This window comes from Drosophila nasuta, chromosome 2R (genome assembly GCF_023558535.2).
Source record: "Drosophila nasuta strain 15112-1781.00 chromosome 2R, ASM2355853v1, whole genome shotgun sequence".
Lineage (NCBI taxonomy): Eukaryota > Metazoa > Arthropoda > Insecta > Diptera > Drosophilidae > Drosophila > Drosophila nasuta.
Genome location: NC_083456.1, coordinates 31,364,809 through 31,384,527, shown reverse-complemented (window position 1 = coordinate 31,384,527; position 19,719 = coordinate 31,364,809). Strand labels below are relative to the sequence as shown.

Here is a 19,719-nt window from a genome sequence, read left to right as displayed (position 1 = left end):
TAGATTTAAAGATTACAGGCTGCATTTATGGTTAGGAATCGCACAATCTTATATATCGCATGGATGAGCAGTTATTGTTTTTTTGTTTTTATCAGTACAACACACATATATTTTGTTTTGAGTAAGATATATCTGATTTTTTAAATATCTAAAAATTCCATTCAGAAATCATAAAAAATTGATGATAAATATTTACATGGTCACTAATTAAGCTAGGGATGATTAACCAATTTTGCATTTAAGACTAATCAGTGGGATCAAGTGTATTGCTGCTGCTGCTCGTTCCTGCTGCTGCTGCCGCCGCCGAAGAGCTGCCCGTGTTGCTTGTGGATGTGGCAGCAGTTGCAGCTGCCGCGGAAGTTGAGGCAGTTGCTGTTCCTGTTGCTGCTGTCGATGCTGCATTGATGTTGGCAGCAGCTACAGATGCTATGTCATTGGCAGGAGCAGCAGCTGCAGCTGGAGCTGCCTGTGGCGCCTGCTGTTGCTGAACTGGCTGCTCGGGCTGTTGAAAGGGTCGCCTGGTGTACATGATTATGCCCAGCAGCAGAGTTAATATGGTGATCATGTATAAATCCCAATTGGCAGCAATATTCTCATCCATATAGAAGATGAAGCGATAAGGTGACTGCAAAGCAAAATATGATTATTAAATAAGAGTTTGCAATAAATACAACAACAATTTCGCACCTCCTTAATTGACTCAATCTTGGCGAGCATCTGCAGCTTGAAGAGCGCAAGAGCCACAGGCACCTTGGCATCCGAATTGGTTTCGGCAGCCAAATCGTATAATCTCTTCGCCAAATGCCAATCCTTCTTCATGCCCAAGCCTTGCTCATGCATGTAGCCCAAATTGAACATAGCCTGTGCATTATATTGCTGCTCCGAAGCTTTCCTATTAATGAATATGGATTATAAAAGACATACGAATTGATGTCATATATAAACGCACCTGTAAAGTGCCGCAGCTGTCTCGAAATCGGTCTTGGTACCCCAGCCATAGTAGTAGTAATCGCCCAGCTTGACTTGGGCAGCAGAATAACCTTGGCCTGCCGCACGTTTCCAGTAGTAGAAGGCACGTATTAAATCCTCGTGGCGATCGTTGAACACATGCACCTCCTCGCGATCGAGAAGGAACGCAGCATTGCTCTGAGCCACCTCGTAACCAGCCTCAGCCATTAGGGAATAGTGCATGAATGCCTCATCAATGCGATTATGCTTGTAGTCGCTGTAGGCGTGCATTAGACTGCTGCTCCAGCGACCACGCTCCGCCACATTCTTAAAGAACTGCAAGAGTAAAACGTGTTAAAAACACCAAATTGAATTGGATTACAAATATGAATGAACCTCAACAGCAGCTGGACAGGAACGCAGCATGCCCATGCCATAGGCATGCATAATTCCCAGATTGTAATAAGCCAAAACATGGCCAGATTGTGTTGCCAAATTGAAGTACTTCAACGCCAGTTTGTAGTCGGTCTTGACGCCATTGCCAGCTGCAATTGGTAAGGAATAATTAAAAAAAATTATAACTGGCAATTGGTTGAGAGCAACTTACTGAAATACATGGTGCCCAGCTGCAGTTGGCCATCGACCCAGCCTTGATCGGCAGCTTGTGTGAAATAGGACAGTGCCTTGATTGAATCCTTGGGCACACCCAAACCTTTTAGATACATGAGTCCCAAACCGCTCTGTCCCACCGGATCACCCATTTCGGATGCCTTCGAAAAGTACTGCAAGGAATAGCAATAAATTAATTGATGGTATTTCAATAATTCATTTTTGTGAACTCACTTTAAATGCCGTTTCGTTGTCCGCCTTGATTTGCTCACTGCCCTCCAGATAGAGCTTGCCCAAGAAGGCAAAGCCAATGGCATTGCCCGCGTTGGCAGCCAGTGTAAAGTACTCCAGCGCCTTTTGATGATCCTGTTGAGTGGCCTTGCCGCCCTGATAATACAGCTGTCCCAAACCAACCTGAGACTGCACATCGCCTTTGTCGGCAAGCAGCTGATAGTAATCAATGATTTCGGTCTCATGGCTGCCGGGATTCTCCAGCTCATCCAGCAAACGAACGCGATGCAGCATTGGCCCATTGGCAAAGGTGACTTTGGAGGCTACTTTGCGTGCCACACGTTTGTAATGCAGCAAAGCCTTCTCGCAGTTGATGGGCACATTGATGCCAAACAAATAGCGATATCCCATGGCCATCTGGGCCAGCGTATTGTCACCCAGCGCGGCCAGCGTATAATGAATCAATGCCAGCGGTTGGCTGACATTCTTGCCGCCCACGCCCACCGAATACAAAAAGCCCAGACCAGCATGTGCCTCGGGTACACCTTCCAGGGCCAGGCTCTCGAACTCGTCAGCGGCATGGTGGAAATCGAATGACATCCAGTGGCCCAGAACCATGCCCCAAGCGAGTTCAGCGCGTGCCTTAAGATGATTGAAGGCGGCGGCTTTCTTTAGCAAAGTGAGTGCCACACGTTGATCCGTACGTGGTTTGCCCAAGATCTCCATTGCATTATCGTAGAGGCTCTGGGCTGCAAAGAGCAAACAGCAATTGTTATAATGAATCTATTGTAAATGCGATTTTCTTACCTTCAATCTGCTCAGGCGTCGGCTCCGCATCGTTGGGCGCAAGTTTAGCTTCGATTGCCTCGATTTGTGCTTTGAGCTTCTCCTGCTTTAGGATGTTGTCGTTGTGCAGACGCTCAAAGAAAGCCGCTGGCATCACTTTGGTGCGTGCCTCGAACTCCGTCTCCTTAAGCTTGGCTGCCTTCCGTTCATTGCTGCCAGGCGTCGTCGCAGCCTCTACTTGAGGTGTCTTTGCCTCCTTGTCCGCTGTGGTTATCTCCTCAGCTGCCTGGGGCGCCTGGGGATTCGTCGTCGACTCGCGTTCAGCTTCAGCGGATGACGCTGTTGCTGCTGTCACGCTGGCGCTTTCAGTTGGTATTGTTGGACCCTGGAGTTCTGCACGCAGCATTGGACTTTGCTGTGCCACAAGCAGCAGCAAAATGCAGAACAAGCTTAGCAGCCTCATCGTTGGCAACTCTTGTCGCTGTGCCCGCAAAGACCAAATAGGTAAAGAAAGAAGTATGTGCTTAGTAGAGGGTATACTAACAATTTTGTTGGTCTCTTCTGAGCTCTGACGTGTTGTGTTATTTACTTTTTCTTTTGTGCACACACTGTTTTGCTTTTCAACCGATTTTGCTTCAGTGCTTTGGGACGCGCTTTATTATCGCTGGCGCATTTTATACCAGTTTGTTTGCTGGACTTTATTGAATGGTTGTCGAAGTTTTTAACTTTAATTTTCACACGTAAGATGTAAAGAACCTTTTATATTTGTTGCAACAATAATTGTAGGCCAGTGTTGCAAAGCACGCGCACATATGGGGGCAGTGATGAGCGCTTACAGGTGAACGGTCGCTGTCACTGTGACTGTTATAAGCCCAACTGTCAAATTCATATTTAAATTGACTTTACAGTAAAATACTACAATTTGTTTACTATTTTCAGCAACAAATGGGTAATTCTCTGGTAAATGTCGCGTGCGACCCATATTAAAATGATTAAAATATAAGTACATTATATATTTATGGCACTAAGCTTTTTTGTGTGCCGGTTTGCTCATCTCCAACTAATATGCCAGTGTTGTATAGCATCTAGGCAAACTAAGTTTTTACAAGTGTTTCTGTTGTTGGGCCATTTCATAATGCAAATACCTGATGATAACCGACGCAAGCAGCAGCTGAATGCGTAAAATTAAAGTGATAATTTGTGAATACACTAATTAATATACGAGGCAGCATTGTTCAACAGTGACTCATTGTTCTTTTTTCAACCAACAACAAGGCAAAAACCTTAAATACGGCATGGAAATGAGTGTAAGTTACGACTGCGAATGCAGCCAACAGCAAGCTCAACCATTTTTTTGAAACCAGTTCAAAGCCGCGCTTCAAGCGACTCAGTCCAACAGTCTTCAGTCAGTCACGCATTCAATAACGCATGCTCAGCAGCAGCTGCCCAACAAAGCTGCGGTGAAAGTTTACAGCTGTTGTTACACAGAGACAGAGACTAGGCTTCAAACTGTAGATTAAATAACATCCTACATCTATCCCTTTTCATCTCCCTATTCTCAAACTGCTCTCTGTTAAAGGCGACTATGTTAGCACGCGTCTCCTTCTATCCCACATTGCTGTACAATGTGCTTATGGAAAAAGCCACCTCAAGGAATTGGTACGATCGCATTGATGAAAATGTCATACTTGGAGCGCTGCCCTTTCGCAGCCAAGCCAATGACGTAAGTAAATCAAATTACAGTTAGAATTATTTATATTTAAAAATGGATTATCATTTATCAGTTGATTGCTAAGGAAAACATGAAAGCTGTCGTCTCAATGAACGAAGATTATGAGCTAACAGCGTTTTCCAACGACTCGCCCAAGTGGAAAGCGCTGGGCATTGAATTTCTGCAATTAGCCACCACAGACATCTTTGAGTCGCCCAATCAGGAGAAGCTTTATCGAGGCGTCGAGTTCATCAATCGCTTTCTGCCGCTGTCAAAACGCATATCGGGCCTAAAGAACACTGCACAACAACATCCTGAAAACATTGGCACGGTTTATGTGCATTGCAAAGCGGGCAGAACACGCAGTGCCACCTTGGTGGGCTGTTATCTGATGATGGTAAGTTAACAGCTAATGTAACTAGAAAGTTATTTGCATAAGTATGATGTATTTTTAGAAAAACGGTTGGACCCCAGATCAAGCTGTGGATCATATGCGTCAATGTCGGTCGCATATTTTACTGCACACCAAGCAATGGGATGCTCTCAGAATATTTTATGCTAATAACGTGGAGGCAAAGTCATGACCCGTCATCGTAGATTATAATAGCAATATTTAAATGTTTTATTACTCTACATGTGTAGTAACAAAAGGGTGCCAGTTTCTGGTTTTGCTACCGTTGCCAAAACTTATAATTAGTGCTGTTTTTTGAATACAAATACTTTTTAAAAAACCACAATCGTTTCGTTACATATATACCTTTTATTTATCTATTATTAAGCAAATCGTCCGAATCCACAATAAATAACGAAACGTGAATTTGTTGATGATCGTCATGGGCTTTTTAAGCCTTTTCGGCATCCTTGCCCTTAATGGCCCAGAAGCGTTTAATACCATTCGCCAGACCAACGTCGTTCTTGATGAAGTAAAACAGACCTCCCAACGTTGCCACCGAAATGATGATGAGAGCAATGTGCGCAACCTTTGGCAGAATGTTACCAACGACAGCGGGACGCATATAATCGACAACCATGGCCTCAACACCCCTGCAAGCAAAGAAATTTATCTAATCACAAATGTGGGATTAATTGACTTAAGAAAGCTTACCAATGGGTGTGGATCACGACGGAGATGGCCAGTAGAGCGTCCAGCACCTGCGAGGGAGCGAGGAAAGCGGCTGGAATAACAGCCAGCAGTCCAGCGGAAACAACGCGCTCAATAGTCCACAGGCTGGTGTGATTGGAGCCAGCTGAAGCCATCTTGGGAGCACTTACAGCAATGCCGCGCACAGCAATTGGCTGCAAATGAATACGGATTATCGATTAGTTAGCAGGACGAGGAATTCAATAAAATAGCCTTACTTACTGCAACTTTCTGGGTAAGAGCCAGGGGCTTGGTCAAAGCCTGGCGCTGTACATTGGCCACAATGGTGGAGTAAGCCTTCAGTGGCGTGAGGCGCGCTGTTGACTTGATCATGTTTGCAGCTGTTGCGGCGAAGATTGTTATATAATAAATAATTAAGGCGGCGCTCAGCAAATATCTCAATTCTGTGTATTTTTACTATACGTACCATTGCTGCGAGCAGCGCCGCGCAGTACGAGTGTGGACAACATTGCAATTGTAATTTTATTAAATTAAAAATTTGGGAGCAAAATTAAAAAATACACTTGTTATGTTTGGCTGTGAACTGAGACCATTCGATTTAAAGGAACTTACAACACTGAATTCATGACCGACTGCTATTAATCGAAATTTATCGCTGCAGTCAAATATCGGAGTTATCGGTTCGTTTAAGTTTATTATCGCAATTTAAATTGGTTGCATTTATTTTATGCAATATTGATATTAATTGAAACATTTTGATTTTGAAGTTGATGATGCCTCTCCATTGAAACACATATTTTATAGTTTATTTATATATTTAGCTGCATAAATCGTTTGTACAAAACATTTGAGATTCGTTTGTGGACGGAATGTAAAAGTAGTATGGAATTCATAGAGATGTAAATATTCTCTCAACTTATAAAATAAACACTTTTTTCTTATGCTTGCAAATTTGTGTAAAAATTTCGAACTAACCTGCATTCTAAAAAGGCACATAATTACTTTAGAAAGACACTATAGACGGGACAGGACGACTTAACTTAAAATACACTTAGTAAACGACTAATTGCCGAACGAGCACAAACGCCATTCCAATGGCCAGGACTGACATATTAATAGCCGATGCCAACTGCTCAGCTCCAGCTTTGTAGAAATCCCAGTCGAATACTATGTTTGAAGCATCCGAATTTTTCCATGGATTCAAACCGTCATCGAAATACATGGGACAATCGTCACGCTCACGTTCGTACTCCACAGCATCAATGGCGACTGCAGCACCTTCTGAATGATTCCACGAAGTGACGTCCTGGTTCAGCTTGCAAAAAGCTCCCACAGCTTGGGACATGAGCACTCGATTCAAGTCGGCACGTTGATAGACCCAGCAACGATATTTGGACAGCGGATCTAGATCATCGTAGGTGATCAAATACGATTTCAAATTCTCCTTCCAGAAGCCAATGCACTTCATGCGATAATCGGGATCACTGTAGATATCAACAGGACGACCCAAATGATCCACAGAGAGGCAATAGTTCTCATCGACAGCGAGTTCCTTTTGATCCGTATCGCAAACGGACAAATCAGAAATGTTTTGCTTGCAGTGAATGTCAGGACGTGGACTCAACGTGACACCGCCAAGGATCCTAAAAGAATTGGGCAATTAATAGATATTTTCTAATACAAAATTGCACGTTGTTACCTTGTTTTGAATGGATGTTCACCGCGTTGCGTAAAATTGAACTTGCCAGCGACTGGACAACGCACAGGCACAGGAGTTTTGGCTAAGAACAAATCATATTTCCATGCCTCTGCATTCGGGAATTGCACCCAAGAGCATACAGTACTAAAATCATCCTTAATGACAGCCAAACCCTTGCGGTAGCGTATGATATTATGATGACGGGGCATAAAGTCAAAGCACACATAATCCTTCTGGCAACCATCGACAGTTAGACGTGCCATCATCACACGATTGCCACGACGTTCACGGCACACATAAATGGTCTTGCGATAACGTGCCTTATCTGGATAATAGGTTTCATTGATGTGTGTTTCACTGATGGATACATCGGCATCGATGTTCGCCGTGTTGACCCAATCGCCGGAGAAGTTCTGTGGCAATGTACAGCCGGGTTCCACAAATTCAGCTTTAACTGGTGTGAGCTTTAAACGTTCTGGCGAGGCTTCTGGTGTCTTCAGAGTATTACACTCGGCAGTGATGGAAACGCCCACATAGAGATCGTCGTCACGATTCTTGAGGAAGCAACGATATTTCTCATCCTTACGTGATTCCTTAGTATTGGCCACAGCGAAATAATGGTTCTTGCCCACGAACCAATCACCAAGGCAGCTGAACTCCACGGTGCCGGTAAAGGTCCCCTCCATGCCCTCGCACTTTTGATAAGTGATGTTGAACTTTTGATTCTGTATCAGAAACTGTGTGCCCGCCGTTTGGCAAGACTTGATACGTGCATCTGGCTTGTTACACACGCCCGTGAAACGAAAACGATTCTACAAATGACATTTTGTTAATTAATTAAAGTTAATTAAGAAAAGAGCATGTTAACTTGCTTGGTAAGTGAAATGCCAAACACCTTCCAACGAGGAGCGACAGTTGATGGGCACATAGTTCTCATTGAACAGCGTAATCAACTGTTGATCGTCCTTGATGCCCTTGCACACATTCTCCACAGTCGGTTCCTTGCCAGGCGCCAAACCCACGCAAGGACCTTCAAACTTCTCGAAGATATTCAGCGTGCGTATAATTGTGCGCACACAGTGATAACAGTTGGCCGAGTGCTCCTTGAATACAAAGGAGTATTCGTCGCCGCGATGTCTCTCATAGTGGATGCAATAACCACGCCTCGACATTGAGTTGGCATCGATCACTGTTTGTGTGGGCAAGCCAACTTCCCACGAGAACCAAGATCCTTGCAATATTTTGGGTATAAGGCAGTTCTTTTGCTCAATCTGATTGTACTGCGCCAGCACTAAAATTAATATATAAATATTGCACAAATTAATCAAAGTATCATTTCCCAATGAATCACATTGTAAGCCTCGCTTTGGGTGTGGCTTGCTCCCAAAAAACCACAATGCTAACCTGCATTAAGTAGGCCTAGCAGGCAGATTATTCGCAAATGTGCGTGCATTTTATAATTCTTTTAATTGAACAACAAAATTAAAACATTCTAATTCAATACAACTATTAAACTATTTGCAATTAACACACAAATTGAGCCAATCAACACGCAATAAACAAAAATTCACTAAGCTGCTTTATTTTTAGGGTGTGCCCAGAGCAGCATTCGTCGAAAAGACATACGCTTTGGGCCAAGTTAGCGCGATATACCAAGCTACGACAACCTGAAGAATTACCGACTGGTCACACTTCAACAGTATTTCCAAGACACTTGTAAAAAGCGCGTCTTTTCAAACGACTTCTCAAGGCTGTCGTAGTTTATTAATTTTTATTATAGGTTTTAATGTTTTGCGTTTCACTGATGGGTCGTCGTTAATGATTGCCGTGTTCACCCATTCACGTAGTCGCAGGCTATCTGCAGCCCGGTTTAACAGGTGTAAGTTGCCAACGTTCTGGTGAAGTTTGGGGTGTCCTCAACACATTACACTCGGGGGTAACGGAAGCGCCCACATAGAGGTCATCATCACGATTCTTAAGGAAGCAACGATATTTCTCAGTCTTGCGCGATTCTTTGGGGTTGACCGCAGCAAAATAATGTTTTTCGCCCACAAACCAGTCGCCCAGGCAGTTAAATTCGAAAGTGTCGCTAAAGGTGCCCTCGATGCCCTCGCACTGCTGATAAGTGATGTTGAACTTTTGATTTGGCGTGCCTCCAGTTTGGCAAGAGTTGATACGCGCATCCGGTTTATCGCACACACCGGTGAAGCGAAAGCGATTCTACGAATAGAATTCGAAGAATTAAATAATGCTAATTTCTTAGAAGAGTACAAAACTTGCTTGGTGAGTGAAATGCCAGATTCCGTCCAGGGAGGAACGACAATCGGTGGGAACATAGTTCTCATTGAACAGCGTAATCAACCGTTGATCATCCTTGGTAACCTTGCACACGTTTTCCACGGTGGGTTCCTCGCCAGGCGCCAAACTCACACATTCACTTTCTAACTTCTCGAATACATTCGGTGTGCGCATAAAAGTACGCACACACTTAAAGCATTTGGCAGTTAGTTCCTTAAATACGAAGGAGTATTCATCGTCGTGATGTTGCTCAAAGTTGATGCAGTCGTCGTGATGTTGCTTAACGTTGATATAGTCGCCATGCCTCGACAACGAGGTTGCATCGATTACTGTTTGTAAGGGCAAACCAATTTCCCATGAGAACCAGGATCTTTGCAGATTCTTGGGTATAAGGCAGTTCCGTTGCTCAATCGTTGCCAGCACTAAAATTAATATTTAAAGATTGGCCCACTTAATTTATTTGTATATATTAAACTGGTTTATTTGGCAGTTATATATAGAATTATTAGCACATTCAAAGTCTCGCTTTGGGATTGGTCAGTTCCCAAGAAACACATTGCTAACCTGTGCTATAAAGGCCTAGCAGGCAGATTATTAGCAAGTTCATTTTAAATACAACCATTCTAATTCAGCACTATAGTTTAACTAAACATAGTGTAAATGATCGACACCACATTAAACAAAACATTTGCCGTTTTTTCGGGTGTGCCCAGCGCAACATTTAGCCAGTAGATATACCAAAACTGCCAACTAGGCAATTCATTACTATTTTCAAGCACTGTTCGAAGGCGCAAATTTACAACACTGCCTAGGTGTCGATTTTCAACGATCGATTAGTTTTAATATTGGCGGTTAAAATTCAAAATTAAATATCTGTGCCAATTGAAATTCCACTGCAGCGTACAGTTCTGCAGAAATATTCTTGCGATTTTAATTATGCTGTAATAAAAACTGTCTGGCTGATTACAGAATAATACCACTTGGCAACAATCACTCCAGACATTCTAATGTAAACATCGATTCAGCCAGACTGTGGCTATCAACAAAAACAATGACGAGTTAACGACCCCAAACGCCCCCGCCTTTTCATGAGTAACACTCCAAACAGATCTGATTAAAATGTACTTTAAACTTTTTCGTCACATATATTTTCGATTGTGCGACAAATTTAGAAGAGGGAATATAATCATTGTAATAAAAAATCATAAAAAAATAAATAAACCTCTTGAGACCCAATCTAAGATATTAGGTAGATTTGCGCGGCTAAATGATTCACATCAAACTAGGAGAGTCCCTCCCAGATTAATGGGTATTTGGCTGATGGAATTCTATACGAATAATTGCACTTTGGAGCTTATTCAACTTTCAGCAAATGGCATGTTGTTGATAACGTGTATAGTGTCTGCCTGCTAGGTGCACACTTTTGAGTCCGTTCCTTATCATCAAAGGTCAAGCAGTGTGCATGACGAGATCGAGACCGATCCCAATGTTCTTCCACAGCTCACAGCAATTTCGGCGTAGTCTCAATTCGAAGCCCGCTTAAAAGGGACGTGCGCGCTCTCTTCCCAGCTACAAACGTACAATTCTTTCAATCAGTTTCAATTACAATTAAACATCATACACAATGGGTTAGTTTGCTTAGTTTATGCGTTGCTCAACATTTATTAATTCCAACGCCTTTCAATGCAGCTGCAACCATTAACAGTGGGCTGCACCTGGAGGCCATCGATCGCATCACATCCATCCCGTTGGTGGAGACGAGTGTCAAGCGTGTCGAGAATATCTACGACAAAGTGAAGCACAACAATCGCTTGTTCAGCTGGTACTTTGAAACAGCCGAGGCGACCATTTCAGCTGCCTACGAAACAGTTCAGCCGGCTGTCAAGCTCTTCGAGCTGCCGCTGAAACGACTGGACAATGTGATGTGCAAGAGTCTGGACATCTTGGAGCAACGCATTCCCCTGGTTTATTTACCACCCGAAATGGTAAGTGACGAGAAAAGTTGTCAGCAAGCAAGGCGAAACATTTTTGTATGCTTAAAGATGTATTGGAATACCAAGGAATATATGTCGGATCATCTGGTGCGTCCCGTGCTGAAGCGTGCCGACTCTGTGAAGCAAATTGGCAACGCAGTGCTGGAGAATCCTCTCACCACCTATGCGGCAAGTCGCCTTGATGGCGCCTTTACGGCGGGCGACAAATTCGTGGACAAATACCTGTCCACAGATCAGGATCAGACAGATGGTGAGTGACTTGAGTTCTTGAGCTATTAATACACGCTGTCGTCAGCCCCTCCAGAGTGCTGAGGTTATCACGCAGACTCTCTTCAATTTTTTTTTTTTGCGCCTAATCATTCTCAGGGGTGATAAGAGACGTCTTTTTCTCTTTTTTTTTTCTGAATTGAGACTAATAAGTCGAAATGTATTGCAGCCCCTCATGAGGATGATAACGAGCCAACGGGCGCAACGGCGGAGGAGAAGGGCGCCATTAAAGCAATTCATCACGGTCAACGCTTCTCCCGCAAACTGAAGCGACGACTGACACAAAGAACTCTCCTCGAGGCGCGCGCTCTGAAGAAGCAAAGCAAGGAAGCCATCCATGTGCTCATCTATGCTGCTGAACTGGTACGAAAGAAAGAAGACTCATTATCCTTGTCTAGAAATTGACTATACTTACTCCTCTCATAGATTGCCACAGATCCCAAGCAAGCCATGCAGAAGGCCAAGGAGCTGTGGGGCTATCTGAGTGCAGATGAGCCCGAGAATCAGGCGCGACCTGTGACACTGGAGCAGCTGATTGTGCTCCTTACCCGCGAGTCTGCTCGTCGTGTTGTCCACCTGGTCAACTACAGCGCTAACGTGGCGTCCAACATACCCAAGTGAGTGTTTAGAAGTCTACATAACTATGTTCTCTTTTACCAATTATATTAAATATAAATCATTTTCCGTACAGAAACTTGGCCCACACTACCACCGAGGTTGTTCATCACATCGTCTACATAAATAATCGCATTATTACCATCACTCGCCTGGATAAGGTCAAGAACATATCCAAGGAGGAAGCAGAATCTCTATTCAAACGCATGATTGCCTTCTATGGTGATCTGCAAGGACTAACAAATGGTTATCTGGTAAGAAAATGTAGTTAATTCACTTGGGGTTCCTCTGATTTCCCTTTCTCTTACAGGAACGCGTTGCCAGTTTTCTTTCCGGACGCATTGAGGCGGAGAAGGTGACGGGCAGCGATGGCAGCAGCACTGTTAATCGTTCCTCGAGAAGACGACCGGAGACAAATAACTTTTCGCCCTCGCATAACAATATAAATGGCGTCTATTGAGAAATCGAGTTTTTTATTGCTTACGTATTTTTGTTTCTAATCATAGAATTTTACTTTTGCTTGCATTTACGTACTAACTAAATGTTCACATTTATCAACAACATTTACTCTATTCACTTAAATAAATGCTCCTTATAGTATTTTAATTCCTCGATGCTCTCTTTAATATCATCAAGACTACGATGCACAAGTTTCTTCTTTGGCGCCGCTTTAACCACATCGGGAGCCCAGCGATTACCCAACTCCTTTATTGTCGATACATCGATAATTCGGTAGTGCAAATATTCATCAACATTGGGGAAATATTTGCGTAAGAAAAGACGATCCATGTACACAGAATTTCCCGCCAGCGGGCATTTTCGTTCAGGTATATTTTCCTTGAGGTATTTCAGGATAACATTCTCTGCTAGATCCGGTGTAATTTCTGAATTTTTACATCTGTCCACTAAGCCAGATTCGTTATGATGTTTAATGCACCATTCGTTCATGTTTTCATAAACGTGTGCAGCATGTCTTATGGCAAAGCATGGACCCTCTGACTTAACATTAAGCTGTTTATCGGTTATAATACAAGCGACCTCCAAGATTTGATCTTTGTCTATATCCAAGCCAGTCATTTCCAGATCCACCCACACAATATCAGATGGATCGTTTTTCGAGTTGCTGCTGCACGTGCTCATTGCTTTCGTTTGTGGGGAACTGTACAACGCTGAACAACGTGAACTCTGAGCTCTAACAACACTTCTTAATAAGTAACACACACGATTTAATTCAGAAAGCATTGAAATTTTGGTTTAGAAACCACAACTTCGCGTTTATCAGTTTGCAGAACAGCTGAACCAAGGGCTCCAACGATATATACGTTAAGGGCACTATCGATATATTTGATTTTTAAACATCGATTTTTTAAATCGAATATATTGTTTTTTTGTCAGACAGCTAATATAACAATTTTCAATTATTTTTCACTGAAAATTTATACTTTCATTAGCTTTTTTTTAAATACATTTTGTTGTATGTTTGTTTAATTATTAATTATAGAACCAAAGCAAATACTAAGCAGTTTTTTGCACTAGCCAACACTAAAAGTGGCTGATTTCCCAATACTGGCAGCATTTTGTGCATTTTTAACAAAAACGAAACGAAAATTGTGGAAAAATAGTGTAAAAGTAACTGAAACAACAACAAAAAATGTCAACATCGACGTTGAGAGATCAGCCCGGCACTTCGAAAGAATCATTCGAGGATTTCTACTCCGAAGTAAGTGTACAGAGAGAGATGGATGGCAACAACACACAACGCCAATGGCAACGACGTCTGCGGCAAAGGCCATTCCACCAAAAAAAAAAAAACACAAAAAAATGCAATTTGATTATACAGAAATAAATATAACGATTTTGTGACTATTTTCGCAGGTGAAAGAAATTGAAAAACGCGATTCAGTACTAACTCCTACTCAACAAATTGATCGTTTACTTCGTCCAGGTTCCACATACTTCAATCTGAATCCCTTCGAGGTGCTCCAGATTGAGCCAGAGGTCGAGGTCGCCGACATTAAGAAACGGTATCGCACACTGTCCATACTGGTGCATCCCGACAAGAATCATGATAACCAGGAGCGTGCCCAAATGGCATTCGATATTGTGGCGCGGGCGTGGAAAATCTTGGAGAACGACCTCACACGCAAAAAGTGCCTGGAAGTCTACGAGGAGGCCAAGGGACGCACAGATCACATGGTGGTGCACGCAAATTTCAACTCTCAGGATGAAATGCTAATCTCTTTTCTTCATTTTAGATAGCGGAAAAGCGTAAAAAGCTCAAAAAGGAGGGTAGATCCTTTGAGCCCATACCCGAAGATGATCCCGTCAAATATAAGCATGCCATCTATGTGATGGTCATGAAACTGTTTGCGGACATGGAACGACGCCGGCAAAAGCTCGATCAGCGGGACCAAGAAGAGCGCAAGCGAAAGCGCGAAACAGAAATCGAGGAGGAGGAACGTGTCAAGGCGGATCGCGAATGGCAGCAGAACTTTGAGGAATCTCGTCAGAGTCGCGTGAACAGCTGGCATGACTTTCAATCGGGCGCTGGCAAATCGAAAAAGACTAAAAAACAGAAGCACATGACGGGCATGATGGTGCCGCCCAAGTTTAAGCCCGAATCGCGATGAAAACCGATGAATAATTGGCCGCCAGTCTCGTTGTTTTTACACACATACTATATATTTTTACATTTTTATAAGTATCCTTTGGATTTTTTGTAATTGACACGATGCATCATTTGTAGTTCTAAGCCGAAAAATGTGTTTCTCTTTTACAATTTCTTATTCTTTGCTGTTTACAGTTCTGTGTACAAACTGGCGGTGAAAACAATGTCACGCTTAATGGCCTCGGAGGCCTCCTCCATCTTCGATTGCAGGCCAGGATTGCCGATACGTATGGCTGCCGTTTTGACGTCGCGAAGCGTTTCATCCAGCTGCTGAATGCAACGCACAATGATGCCCTCTTGCACTTCCGTCAACTTCATGATCTCTGCAAATGGCTGTGGAATAGAATTTGAATTAAGAGCCGCAAACTACATTCAATAGTGTATAGCAATATACCTTATTCTTGGCCCACTCGTAGACCACTTCGAGCAGTCCAAAGTTGAGATTATTCTCGGCCTGGATGCCAGCTTGACAACGTTGCTCGGCGGCCAATATCGTGTCGTTGATCTGCTCAAAAGCGGCAACGCATTCCTTAAGTGCTGGCGGTATCACAGGCTGACCCTTGATCTTCGCCTGGAACACGAGGCCAGACAGAAGTGCCGCAATCTCTGCTGGTCCCAGATCGTTGAACATGTTGCAGAAGATGAGCTCGGTTATCATCAACTCATTCTGTCCCATCTCGCAAGCAACTTTGCCCTTGAGCGTCACCTCGTTCAGCTCATCGATGTAGTTCAGCGAGCGCAGCACTTGCAACTTATTACAATAGTCCGGATAGAGCGTCAAGTTCTTTGCGGAATTTTTGAAGCGCAGCTCCTCAATGTTGATCTCCAGCACTCGTCGCTCGTAGACCTTGTCAAACTCCTGCTCGAAGCCAGCGATATTCGTATGCGGCAGCACTTCGTCCACTTGCCGCTTGAGGTGATCCACATAGTTGATCATGGCCAGTTCGGTGTCTGCATTCACATTGATCTCCTTGGACAGGTTGATGTACTTGATGCACTCCGGATTCGCAATGTACGCCTCGTTCAGCTGCTGCAACTCGGTCACGGCTTTAACAACTGTGGCACCTGGTGGCGCATCCTTGAAGCGTTCCAGCTGCCGTTGCTCCCAGTTGCGAATGATGACATCGGCGTCTACTTTGATGTTGCTCTTCGTGATGCTCACTATATCGATGGCCTTGATGTCGAGCACCGCATGGCCGCCAATGCCTTCTGGATGGAAGAATTTGTTTTGCGCCGTCAGCGAGAGTATTTTATAGTAGAGTTCGCCATGATTAATCATAGCATCAGTCGCATCCTTCGTTTTGAATTGATGATCCAGCACCAACACCTTGTAGACGGTGTCCTTGCCGAGCACTGCCTTCACATTGAGCAGCAACGCCAGCTTGTTATAGTGCTTGCCATGGGTGACAACAATGATGCGACCCACCTTCAGTTCCTTCTGGATCTTGGCCTGCGTCACAATGAATTTCTGCAAGCAAGCATGTTAGATTAACATTAGGATTCTCGACTTCCTCCTGAACTACTCACCATGATTCGCTGCTTCTCTTGCCAATACTCCACAGACTTATCGTAGAAGAAGACTAGCTTGTCCAGATGCGCACCCAAGGCAGGCAACATGGCAAACTTATCCTCGGCCAGGCGGAGCAGCTTCTGCTGTGCAGGCTGCTGCAACTTCTGTTTGAATTCTTTGAAGCTAAACTGCATGATGTCCTCCACCTTGATGCTCTCAATGCGTAAGCAAGTGAGAATCACCGCATAACGCAAGATGAACTGCGACTGCAGCTTCTCGGGCAAGCCCAAGATCATGGGACGCAGCTCCATCGAAGGCGGCACGCTCGTCTTGCACATGAGGATCACAGTGCCGTTCTCATCGTGGCCACGTCGTCCAGCGCGTCCAGCCATCTGAATGTATTCACCCGGCTTTAGATTGCGCATCTCGGAGCCATCGAATTTCTTGTGCGAATCAAAGATCACAGTGCGAGCGGGCATATTGACGCCCATGGCAAAGGTTTCGGTGGCAAAGAGCAGCTTGACGAGACCATTCTGGAACAGCATCTCCACAATCTCCTTGAGAATGGGCAAAATGCCGCTGTGATGCACGCCAATGCCACGCTCCAAGGCATCTTTTAAGGCCAGCACTTGGGGAATGGTGCGATCCGGCGGCTTCAACTTCGCCAAACACTGCAGGAAGAACTTCTGCACCGCACCCTTCTCCTTAGCAGTATTTAAATCCACCGATTTCAGGGCAACCACATTCTGATCGCAACGATTGCGCGACAAAGTGAAAGCCACCACGGGCATCTTGTTGTTGCGCTTGAGGAAGTCAATCAGTCCCGTCCAGATGTATTGCTCCTGCTTGCTGTTGATGTAGTTCGAGGGTCCGCCCCCTGACTTACTGCTCATTTCCTTCTTGCGCTCCACGGCCTTTTCGTAGTTGCCCTGAAGATATCTGCCCTGTGCATCCACCAGCAGAAACATGTCATCTCTGCTCTTTCCACCCGCTCCCGTGTAGAGATAATGCATCAAAGGAACGGGACGCTTCAACGTGCTAATCACATAGACTTTGCGCTTCTTGGTGCTGCCCACCCAATCAGCCAGTTCCATGGTATTGGGCACAGTGGCGCTGAGCATAATAATGTTGACATGGTCCGGCAGCAGTATGATAATCTCCTCCCAGACATGTCCACGCTCGGGATTATTGATGTAATGCACCTCATCGAAGATCACATACTCCAGATCGCGCGTAATATCGCTGCCACAATACAGCATGGAACGCAAGATCTCTGTGGTCATGATCAAGCACGAAGCTGTCGGTTCGATCTGCAGATCACCGGTGATCAAGCCCACATCCTTGAAGGTTTTACGAAAGTCGCGATACTTTTGATTGGACAGCGCCTTAATGGGTGACGTGTAAATGGTGCGTGTGAGATCCCGTTTGGACATGGCGATGGCATACTCGGCAACGACAGTTTTGCCCGCTGAAGTATGCGCGGCCACAAAGACATATTGACGCTGTTCCAGCTTGAGAATCGCCTGCTGCTGAAACACATCGAGCTCGAATGGGAATTCTATGGCTGGACAAGGAATTTGTTGCTTGAAATCATTGATGGGCTGACTCATGTCAATCATCTCGGCCCAGTCGCTGCTAAAGCTCTTGGTGGTCGTCGATATATTGAGCACTGGCTGCAAATCCGCTTTCATTATTTCATCGTCGACGTCTTTGAATTCCGCCGGAAACTGCAAATCACGCTGAGGTACGCTGCTGGGACTCTTGGGCGTGCTTTCAGCATTGCGTGTCAGTTCCAGCCATTGCTGCACATCGGCATCTTGCTGCAGATTCTCTAGAAGATCCACATTAACCGAAGACGGCGCTGCAACTTCCTCGGGTTTCTTTTTCTGCTGTGCAAAGTCATGACCACTGGTGAAGCCCGGTGGCACTGTCAACAGCTTGTCGTCCAGCTCAAAGCTGTCTACATCCAGTTGTGCCAGCTCTGCAGTCTGCTGATCCACATCATTATTGACGGCATCAAAGCCGCCCGGCCAAAAGGGATAATTCATGTGAGAGCCGCGAGTCACTTCTTCAAGTAAACCTGGTTCGCGGTGCATGGACATCGAATTGAAGGCATTAGCGCCCACATCATCAACATCGATCTCCACAAACTCGAGTATTTCGCCGGTGACAAAATCGCGACGTGGAATTAGTTTTGTGCTTCCCGGACATTTTGGAATGTGCAACAGGCGCATTTCGTTGAATTTACGCGGCAGCACATCGGGCAGCGGGTCGTGAATGCTTATGTCGGGATTAAGAATATAATCGCGCAGCTTTTCATGATTATCCTGGCCGCGAATACTCTTCATTATAGCATCGAATATGCGGCTTCCAATTGTTTAATATTTTTATTTATACACAAATTAGAGGTGGCGAAGCATCGATGGCACGCTATCGAGAAATCGATTTACTTCGGCAATCATCGATAGCACTTATGGACTAGTATATTTACAAACGCGAGAGCATTCAAACACCATGTTATTTCCATAGTTTACAAAAAAAACGCTAACCATATATTGAACCTTACATTAAACTTTCGTTGAAACTTGCAATTTTTACCTCGAAGTAATTTTTTATCGTTTACCGTCTCATTGTGCTGGTGGTATTTTTATTCCAATGCTTTCTAAGCTATACAGTTTGAGGTATACCATGATCGAAAGAGCGGAGAGCAATAAATGTTTTGACAGTGTGCGCGCGTGTGTGAGTTTGTATCTCACATTAATACGGCAACCTGTTGCTCTCAGGCACACTGAGCATGCATGTGTCGAAAAGAGAGCGGCAATTGCCTTGTTGGTATTAGTGGATTTCGTATAAGCTCAAATAAATGGCAACAGCTGAGAGCGCCGATGAGAATATCAGGAAGAGAGCGCTGTAGATACTTTTGTGGTATTAGTGAGTTGCAATACTAATACAATATAATATATTTGGCGCTTGCAATTTGAAAAATATGCACAAAATATAATATTGCATTTATAATTCAAGTAAAATATTCGATACTTAAGCTGGACACCCTGTAAATGCTATTTTACAGTTCCCAGACTTGCCTTTGTCTACGCGTGGCCTTTCCCTCTACTCCGAACCTGCTGCGATTTCGAACTGTGCTTATCTTCACAGAGCTAATAAATACTGTTGCCTTCGTTTGCATGTATTTGTATGCTGTATAAAGCCTGTTGTTGTTGACAAGCAACTTTTGTGAGTGGAAAATTACTGACAAACTCACTAATGAACTGTTGAGGCCGTTG

At 44.2% G+C, this 19,719-nt stretch overlaps 9 protein-coding genes across 13 annotated transcripts; 3 read left to right on the top strand and 6 right to left on the bottom strand.

Moving 5' to 3' along the window:
• On the bottom strand, positions 1 to 3,380 carry LOC132787297 (protein sel-1 homolog 1). Of its 3 annotated transcripts, none has more exons than XM_060794245.1 (8): positions 3,119 to 3,380; positions 2,596 to 3,055; positions 1,792 to 2,537; positions 1,556 to 1,730; positions 1,345 to 1,493; positions 950 to 1,284; positions 688 to 892; positions 1 to 625 (listed from the first exon to the last, which is right to left on the bottom strand). In XM_060794245.1, exons 2-8 carry the CDS (start codon positions 3,035 to 3,037, stop codon positions 245 to 247), a joined length of 2,433 nt encoding a protein of 810 aa, XP_060650228.1. In that variant the 5' UTR covers positions 3,038 to 3,055; positions 3,119 to 3,380; the 3' UTR covers positions 1 to 244. The 3 variants fall into 3 exon arrangements, with proteins under 3 accessions (XP_060650228.1, XP_060650227.1, XP_060650226.1); XM_060794244.1 differs by having other exon boundaries at positions 3,164 to 3,380; XM_060794243.1 differs by having other exon boundaries at positions 2,596 to 3,380.
• A 301-nt stretch (positions 3,381 to 3,681) lies between these two features.
• On the top strand, positions 3,682 to 5,200 carry LOC132787305 (phosphatidylglycerophosphatase and protein-tyrosine phosphatase 1). Its single transcript, XM_060794256.1, has 4 exons — positions 3,682 to 3,881; positions 4,154 to 4,297; positions 4,359 to 4,682; positions 4,741 to 5,200. Exons 1-4 carry the CDS (start codon positions 3,870 to 3,872, stop codon positions 4,867 to 4,869), a joined length of 609 nt encoding a protein of 202 aa, XP_060650239.1. The 5' UTR covers positions 3,682 to 3,869; the 3' UTR covers positions 4,870 to 5,200.
• Positions 5,026 to 5,995, bottom strand: LOC132787306 (succinate dehydrogenase [ubiquinone] cytochrome b small subunit, mitochondrial). Its single transcript, XM_060794257.1, has 4 exons — positions 5,854 to 5,995; positions 5,649 to 5,767; positions 5,391 to 5,581; positions 5,026 to 5,329 (listed from the first exon to the last, which is right to left on the bottom strand). Exons 1-4 carry the CDS (start codon positions 5,894 to 5,896, stop codon positions 5,128 to 5,130), a joined length of 555 nt encoding a protein of 184 aa, XP_060650240.1. The 5' UTR covers positions 5,897 to 5,995; the 3' UTR covers positions 5,026 to 5,127.
• Positions 5,996 to 6,172: 177 nt separating this feature from the next.
• On the bottom strand, positions 6,173 to 8,657 carry LOC132787298 (uncharacterized). The gene is made up of 4 exons (XM_060794246.1): positions 8,491 to 8,657; positions 7,959 to 8,377; positions 7,087 to 7,898; positions 6,173 to 7,030 (listed from the first exon to the last, which is right to left on the bottom strand). Exons 1-4 carry the CDS (start codon positions 8,537 to 8,539, stop codon positions 6,439 to 6,441), a joined length of 1,872 nt encoding a protein of 623 aa, XP_060650229.1. The 5' UTR covers positions 8,540 to 8,657; the 3' UTR covers positions 6,173 to 6,438.
• Positions 8,658 to 8,768: 111 nt separating this feature from the next.
• On the bottom strand, positions 8,769 to 10,142 carry LOC132787301 (uncharacterized). The gene is made up of 3 exons (XM_060794251.1): positions 9,949 to 10,142; positions 9,367 to 9,806; positions 8,769 to 9,306 (listed from the first exon to the last, which is right to left on the bottom strand). The coding sequence occupies exons 1-3, from the start codon at positions 10,004 to 10,006 to the stop codon at positions 8,941 to 8,943; spliced, it is 864 nt and encodes a 287-aa protein (XP_060650234.1). The 5' UTR covers positions 10,007 to 10,142; the 3' UTR covers positions 8,769 to 8,940.
• Positions 10,143 to 10,881: 739 nt separating this feature from the next.
• LOC132787300 (lipid storage droplets surface-binding protein 1) lies at positions 10,882 to 12,866 on the top strand. Of its 2 annotated transcripts, none has more exons than XM_060794249.1 (7): positions 10,882 to 11,012; positions 11,074 to 11,369; positions 11,445 to 11,628; positions 11,815 to 12,008; positions 12,072 to 12,262; positions 12,337 to 12,514; positions 12,571 to 12,866. In XM_060794249.1, exons 1-7 carry the CDS (start codon positions 11,009 to 11,011, stop codon positions 12,718 to 12,720), a joined length of 1,197 nt encoding a protein of 398 aa, XP_060650232.1. In that variant the 5' UTR covers positions 10,882 to 11,008; the 3' UTR covers positions 12,721 to 12,866. The 2 variants fall into 2 exon arrangements, with proteins under 2 accessions (XP_060650232.1, XP_060650231.1); XM_060794248.1 differs by having other exon boundaries at positions 11,427 to 11,628.
• Positions 12,696 to 13,668, bottom strand: LOC132787304 (probable oligoribonuclease). Its single transcript, XM_060794255.1, has one exon. The coding sequence runs from the start codon at positions 13,500 to 13,502 to the stop codon at positions 12,834 to 12,836; it is 669 nt and encodes a 222-aa protein (XP_060650238.1). The 5' UTR covers positions 13,503 to 13,668; the 3' UTR covers positions 12,696 to 12,833.
• Positions 13,669 to 13,750: 82 nt separating this feature from the next.
• Positions 13,751 to 15,020, top strand: LOC132787303 (dnaJ homolog subfamily C member 8). Of its 2 annotated transcripts, none has more exons than XM_060794253.1 (3): positions 13,751 to 13,980; positions 14,136 to 14,456; positions 14,516 to 14,890. In XM_060794253.1, exons 1-3 carry the CDS (start codon positions 13,912 to 13,914, stop codon positions 14,888 to 14,890), a joined length of 765 nt encoding a protein of 254 aa, XP_060650236.1. In that variant the 5' UTR covers positions 13,751 to 13,911. The 2 variants fall into 2 exon arrangements, with proteins under 2 accessions (XP_060650236.1, XP_060650237.1); XM_060794254.1 differs by having other exon boundaries at positions 13,896 to 13,980; positions 14,206 to 14,456; positions 14,516 to 15,020.
• Positions 14,941 to 18,930, bottom strand: LOC132787296 (superkiller complex protein 2). Its single transcript, XM_060794242.1, has 3 exons — positions 16,456 to 18,930; positions 15,323 to 16,396; positions 14,941 to 15,261 (listed from the first exon to the last, which is right to left on the bottom strand). The coding sequence occupies exons 1-3, from the start codon at positions 18,784 to 18,786 to the stop codon at positions 15,058 to 15,060; spliced, it is 3,609 nt and encodes a 1,202-aa protein (XP_060650225.1). The 5' UTR covers positions 18,787 to 18,930; the 3' UTR covers positions 14,941 to 15,057.
• Between the last annotated feature and the right edge of the window lie 789 nt (positions 18,931 to 19,719).

Excerpts from the sequence above, each read along its gene's own strand:
- LOC132787297 (XM_060794243.1), bottom strand. The coding sequence starts at position 3,037 with ATGAGGCTGCTAAGCTTGTTCTGCATTTTGCTGCTGCTTGTGGCACAG. Across the intron at positions 1,731-1,791 it reads ACAACGAAACGGCATTTAAA|TACTTTTCGAAGGCATCCGA; the intron begins GTGAGTTCACAA and ends TATTCCTTGCAG. Across the intron at positions 1,494-1,555 it reads GCTGGGCACCATGTATTTCA|CTGGCAATGGCGTCAAGACC; the intron begins GTAAGTTGCTCT and ends TACCAATTGCAG.
- LOC132787305 (XM_060794256.1), top strand. Across the intron at positions 4,298-4,358 it reads TTCGCAGCCAAGCCAATGAC|TTGATTGCTAAGGAAAACAT; the intron begins GTAAGTAAATCA and ends ATCATTTATCAG. Across the intron at positions 4,683-4,740 it reads TGGGCTGTTATCTGATGATG|AAAAACGGTTGGACCCCAGA; the intron begins GTAAGTTAACAG and ends ATGTATTTTTAG.
- LOC132787306 (XM_060794257.1), bottom strand. The coding sequence starts at position 5,896 with ATGTTGTCCACACTCGTACTGCGCGGCGCTGCTCGCAGCAATG. Across the intron at positions 5,768-5,853 it reads CGGCGCTGCTCGCAGCAATG|CTGCAAACATGATCAAGTCA; the intron begins GTACGTATAGTA and ends TCGCCGCAACAG. Across the intron at positions 5,582-5,648 it reads CTCTTACCCAGAAAGTTGCA|CCAATTGCTGTGCGCGGCAT; the intron begins GTAAGTAAGGCT and ends ATTCATTTGCAG.
- LOC132787298 (XM_060794246.1), bottom strand. The coding sequence starts at position 8,539 with ATGCACGCACATTTGCGAATAATCTGCCTGCTAGGCCTACTTAATGCA. Across the intron at positions 7,899-7,958 it reads TTTGGCATTTCACTTACCAA|AATCGTTTTCGTTTCACGGG; the intron begins GCAAGTTAACAT and ends TGTCATTTGTAG. Across the intron at positions 7,031-7,086 it reads GAACATCCATTCAAAACAAG|GATCCTTGGCGGTGTCACGT; the intron begins GTAACAACGTGC and ends CAATTCTTTTAG.
- LOC132787301 (XM_060794251.1), bottom strand. The coding sequence starts at position 10,006 with ATGGTTGTATTTAAAATGAACTTGCTAATAATCTGCCTGCTAGGCCTT. Across the intron at positions 9,807-9,948 it reads GCTAGGCCTTTATAGCACAG|TGCTGGCAACGATTGAGCAA; the intron begins GTTAGCAATGTG and ends TATTAATTTTAG. Across the intron at positions 9,307-9,366 it reads TCTGGCATTTCACTCACCAA|AATCGCTTTCGCTTCACCGG; the intron begins GCAAGTTTTGTA and ends TTCTATTCGTAG.
- LOC132787300 (XM_060794248.1), top strand. Across the intron at positions 12,009-12,071 it reads TCATCTATGCTGCTGAACTG|ATTGCCACAGATCCCAAGCA; the intron begins GTACGAAAGAAA and ends CTCCTCTCATAG. Across the intron at positions 12,515-12,570 it reads GACTAACAAATGGTTATCTG|GAACGCGTTGCCAGTTTTCT; the intron begins GTAAGAAAATGT and ends TTTCTCTTACAG.
- LOC132787304 (XM_060794255.1), bottom strand. The coding sequence starts at position 13,502 with ATGCTTTCTGAATTAAATCGTGTGTGTTACTTATTAAGAAGTGTTGTT.
- LOC132787303 (XM_060794253.1), top strand. The coding sequence starts at position 13,912 with ATGTCAACATCGACGTTGAGAGATCAGCCCGGCACTTCGAAAGAATCA. Across the intron at positions 13,981-14,135 it reads TCGAGGATTTCTACTCCGAA|GTGAAAGAAATTGAAAAACG; the intron begins GTAAGTGTACAG and ends CTATTTTCGCAG. Across the intron at positions 14,457-14,515 it reads AGGGACGCACAGATCACATG|ATAGCGGAAAAGCGTAAAAA; the intron begins GTGGTGCACGCA and ends TCTTCATTTTAG.
- LOC132787296 (XM_060794242.1), bottom strand. The coding sequence starts at position 18,786 with ATGAAGAGTATTCGCGGCCAGGATAATCATGAAAAGCTGCGCGATTAT. Across the intron at positions 16,397-16,455 it reads AAGAGAAGCAGCGAATCATG|AAATTCATTGTGACGCAGGC; the intron begins GTGAGTAGTTCA and ends GCTTGCTTGCAG. Across the intron at positions 15,262-15,322 it reads ACGAGTGGGCCAAGAATAAG|CCATTTGCAGAGATCATGAA; the intron begins GTATATTGCTAT and ends TCTATTCCACAG.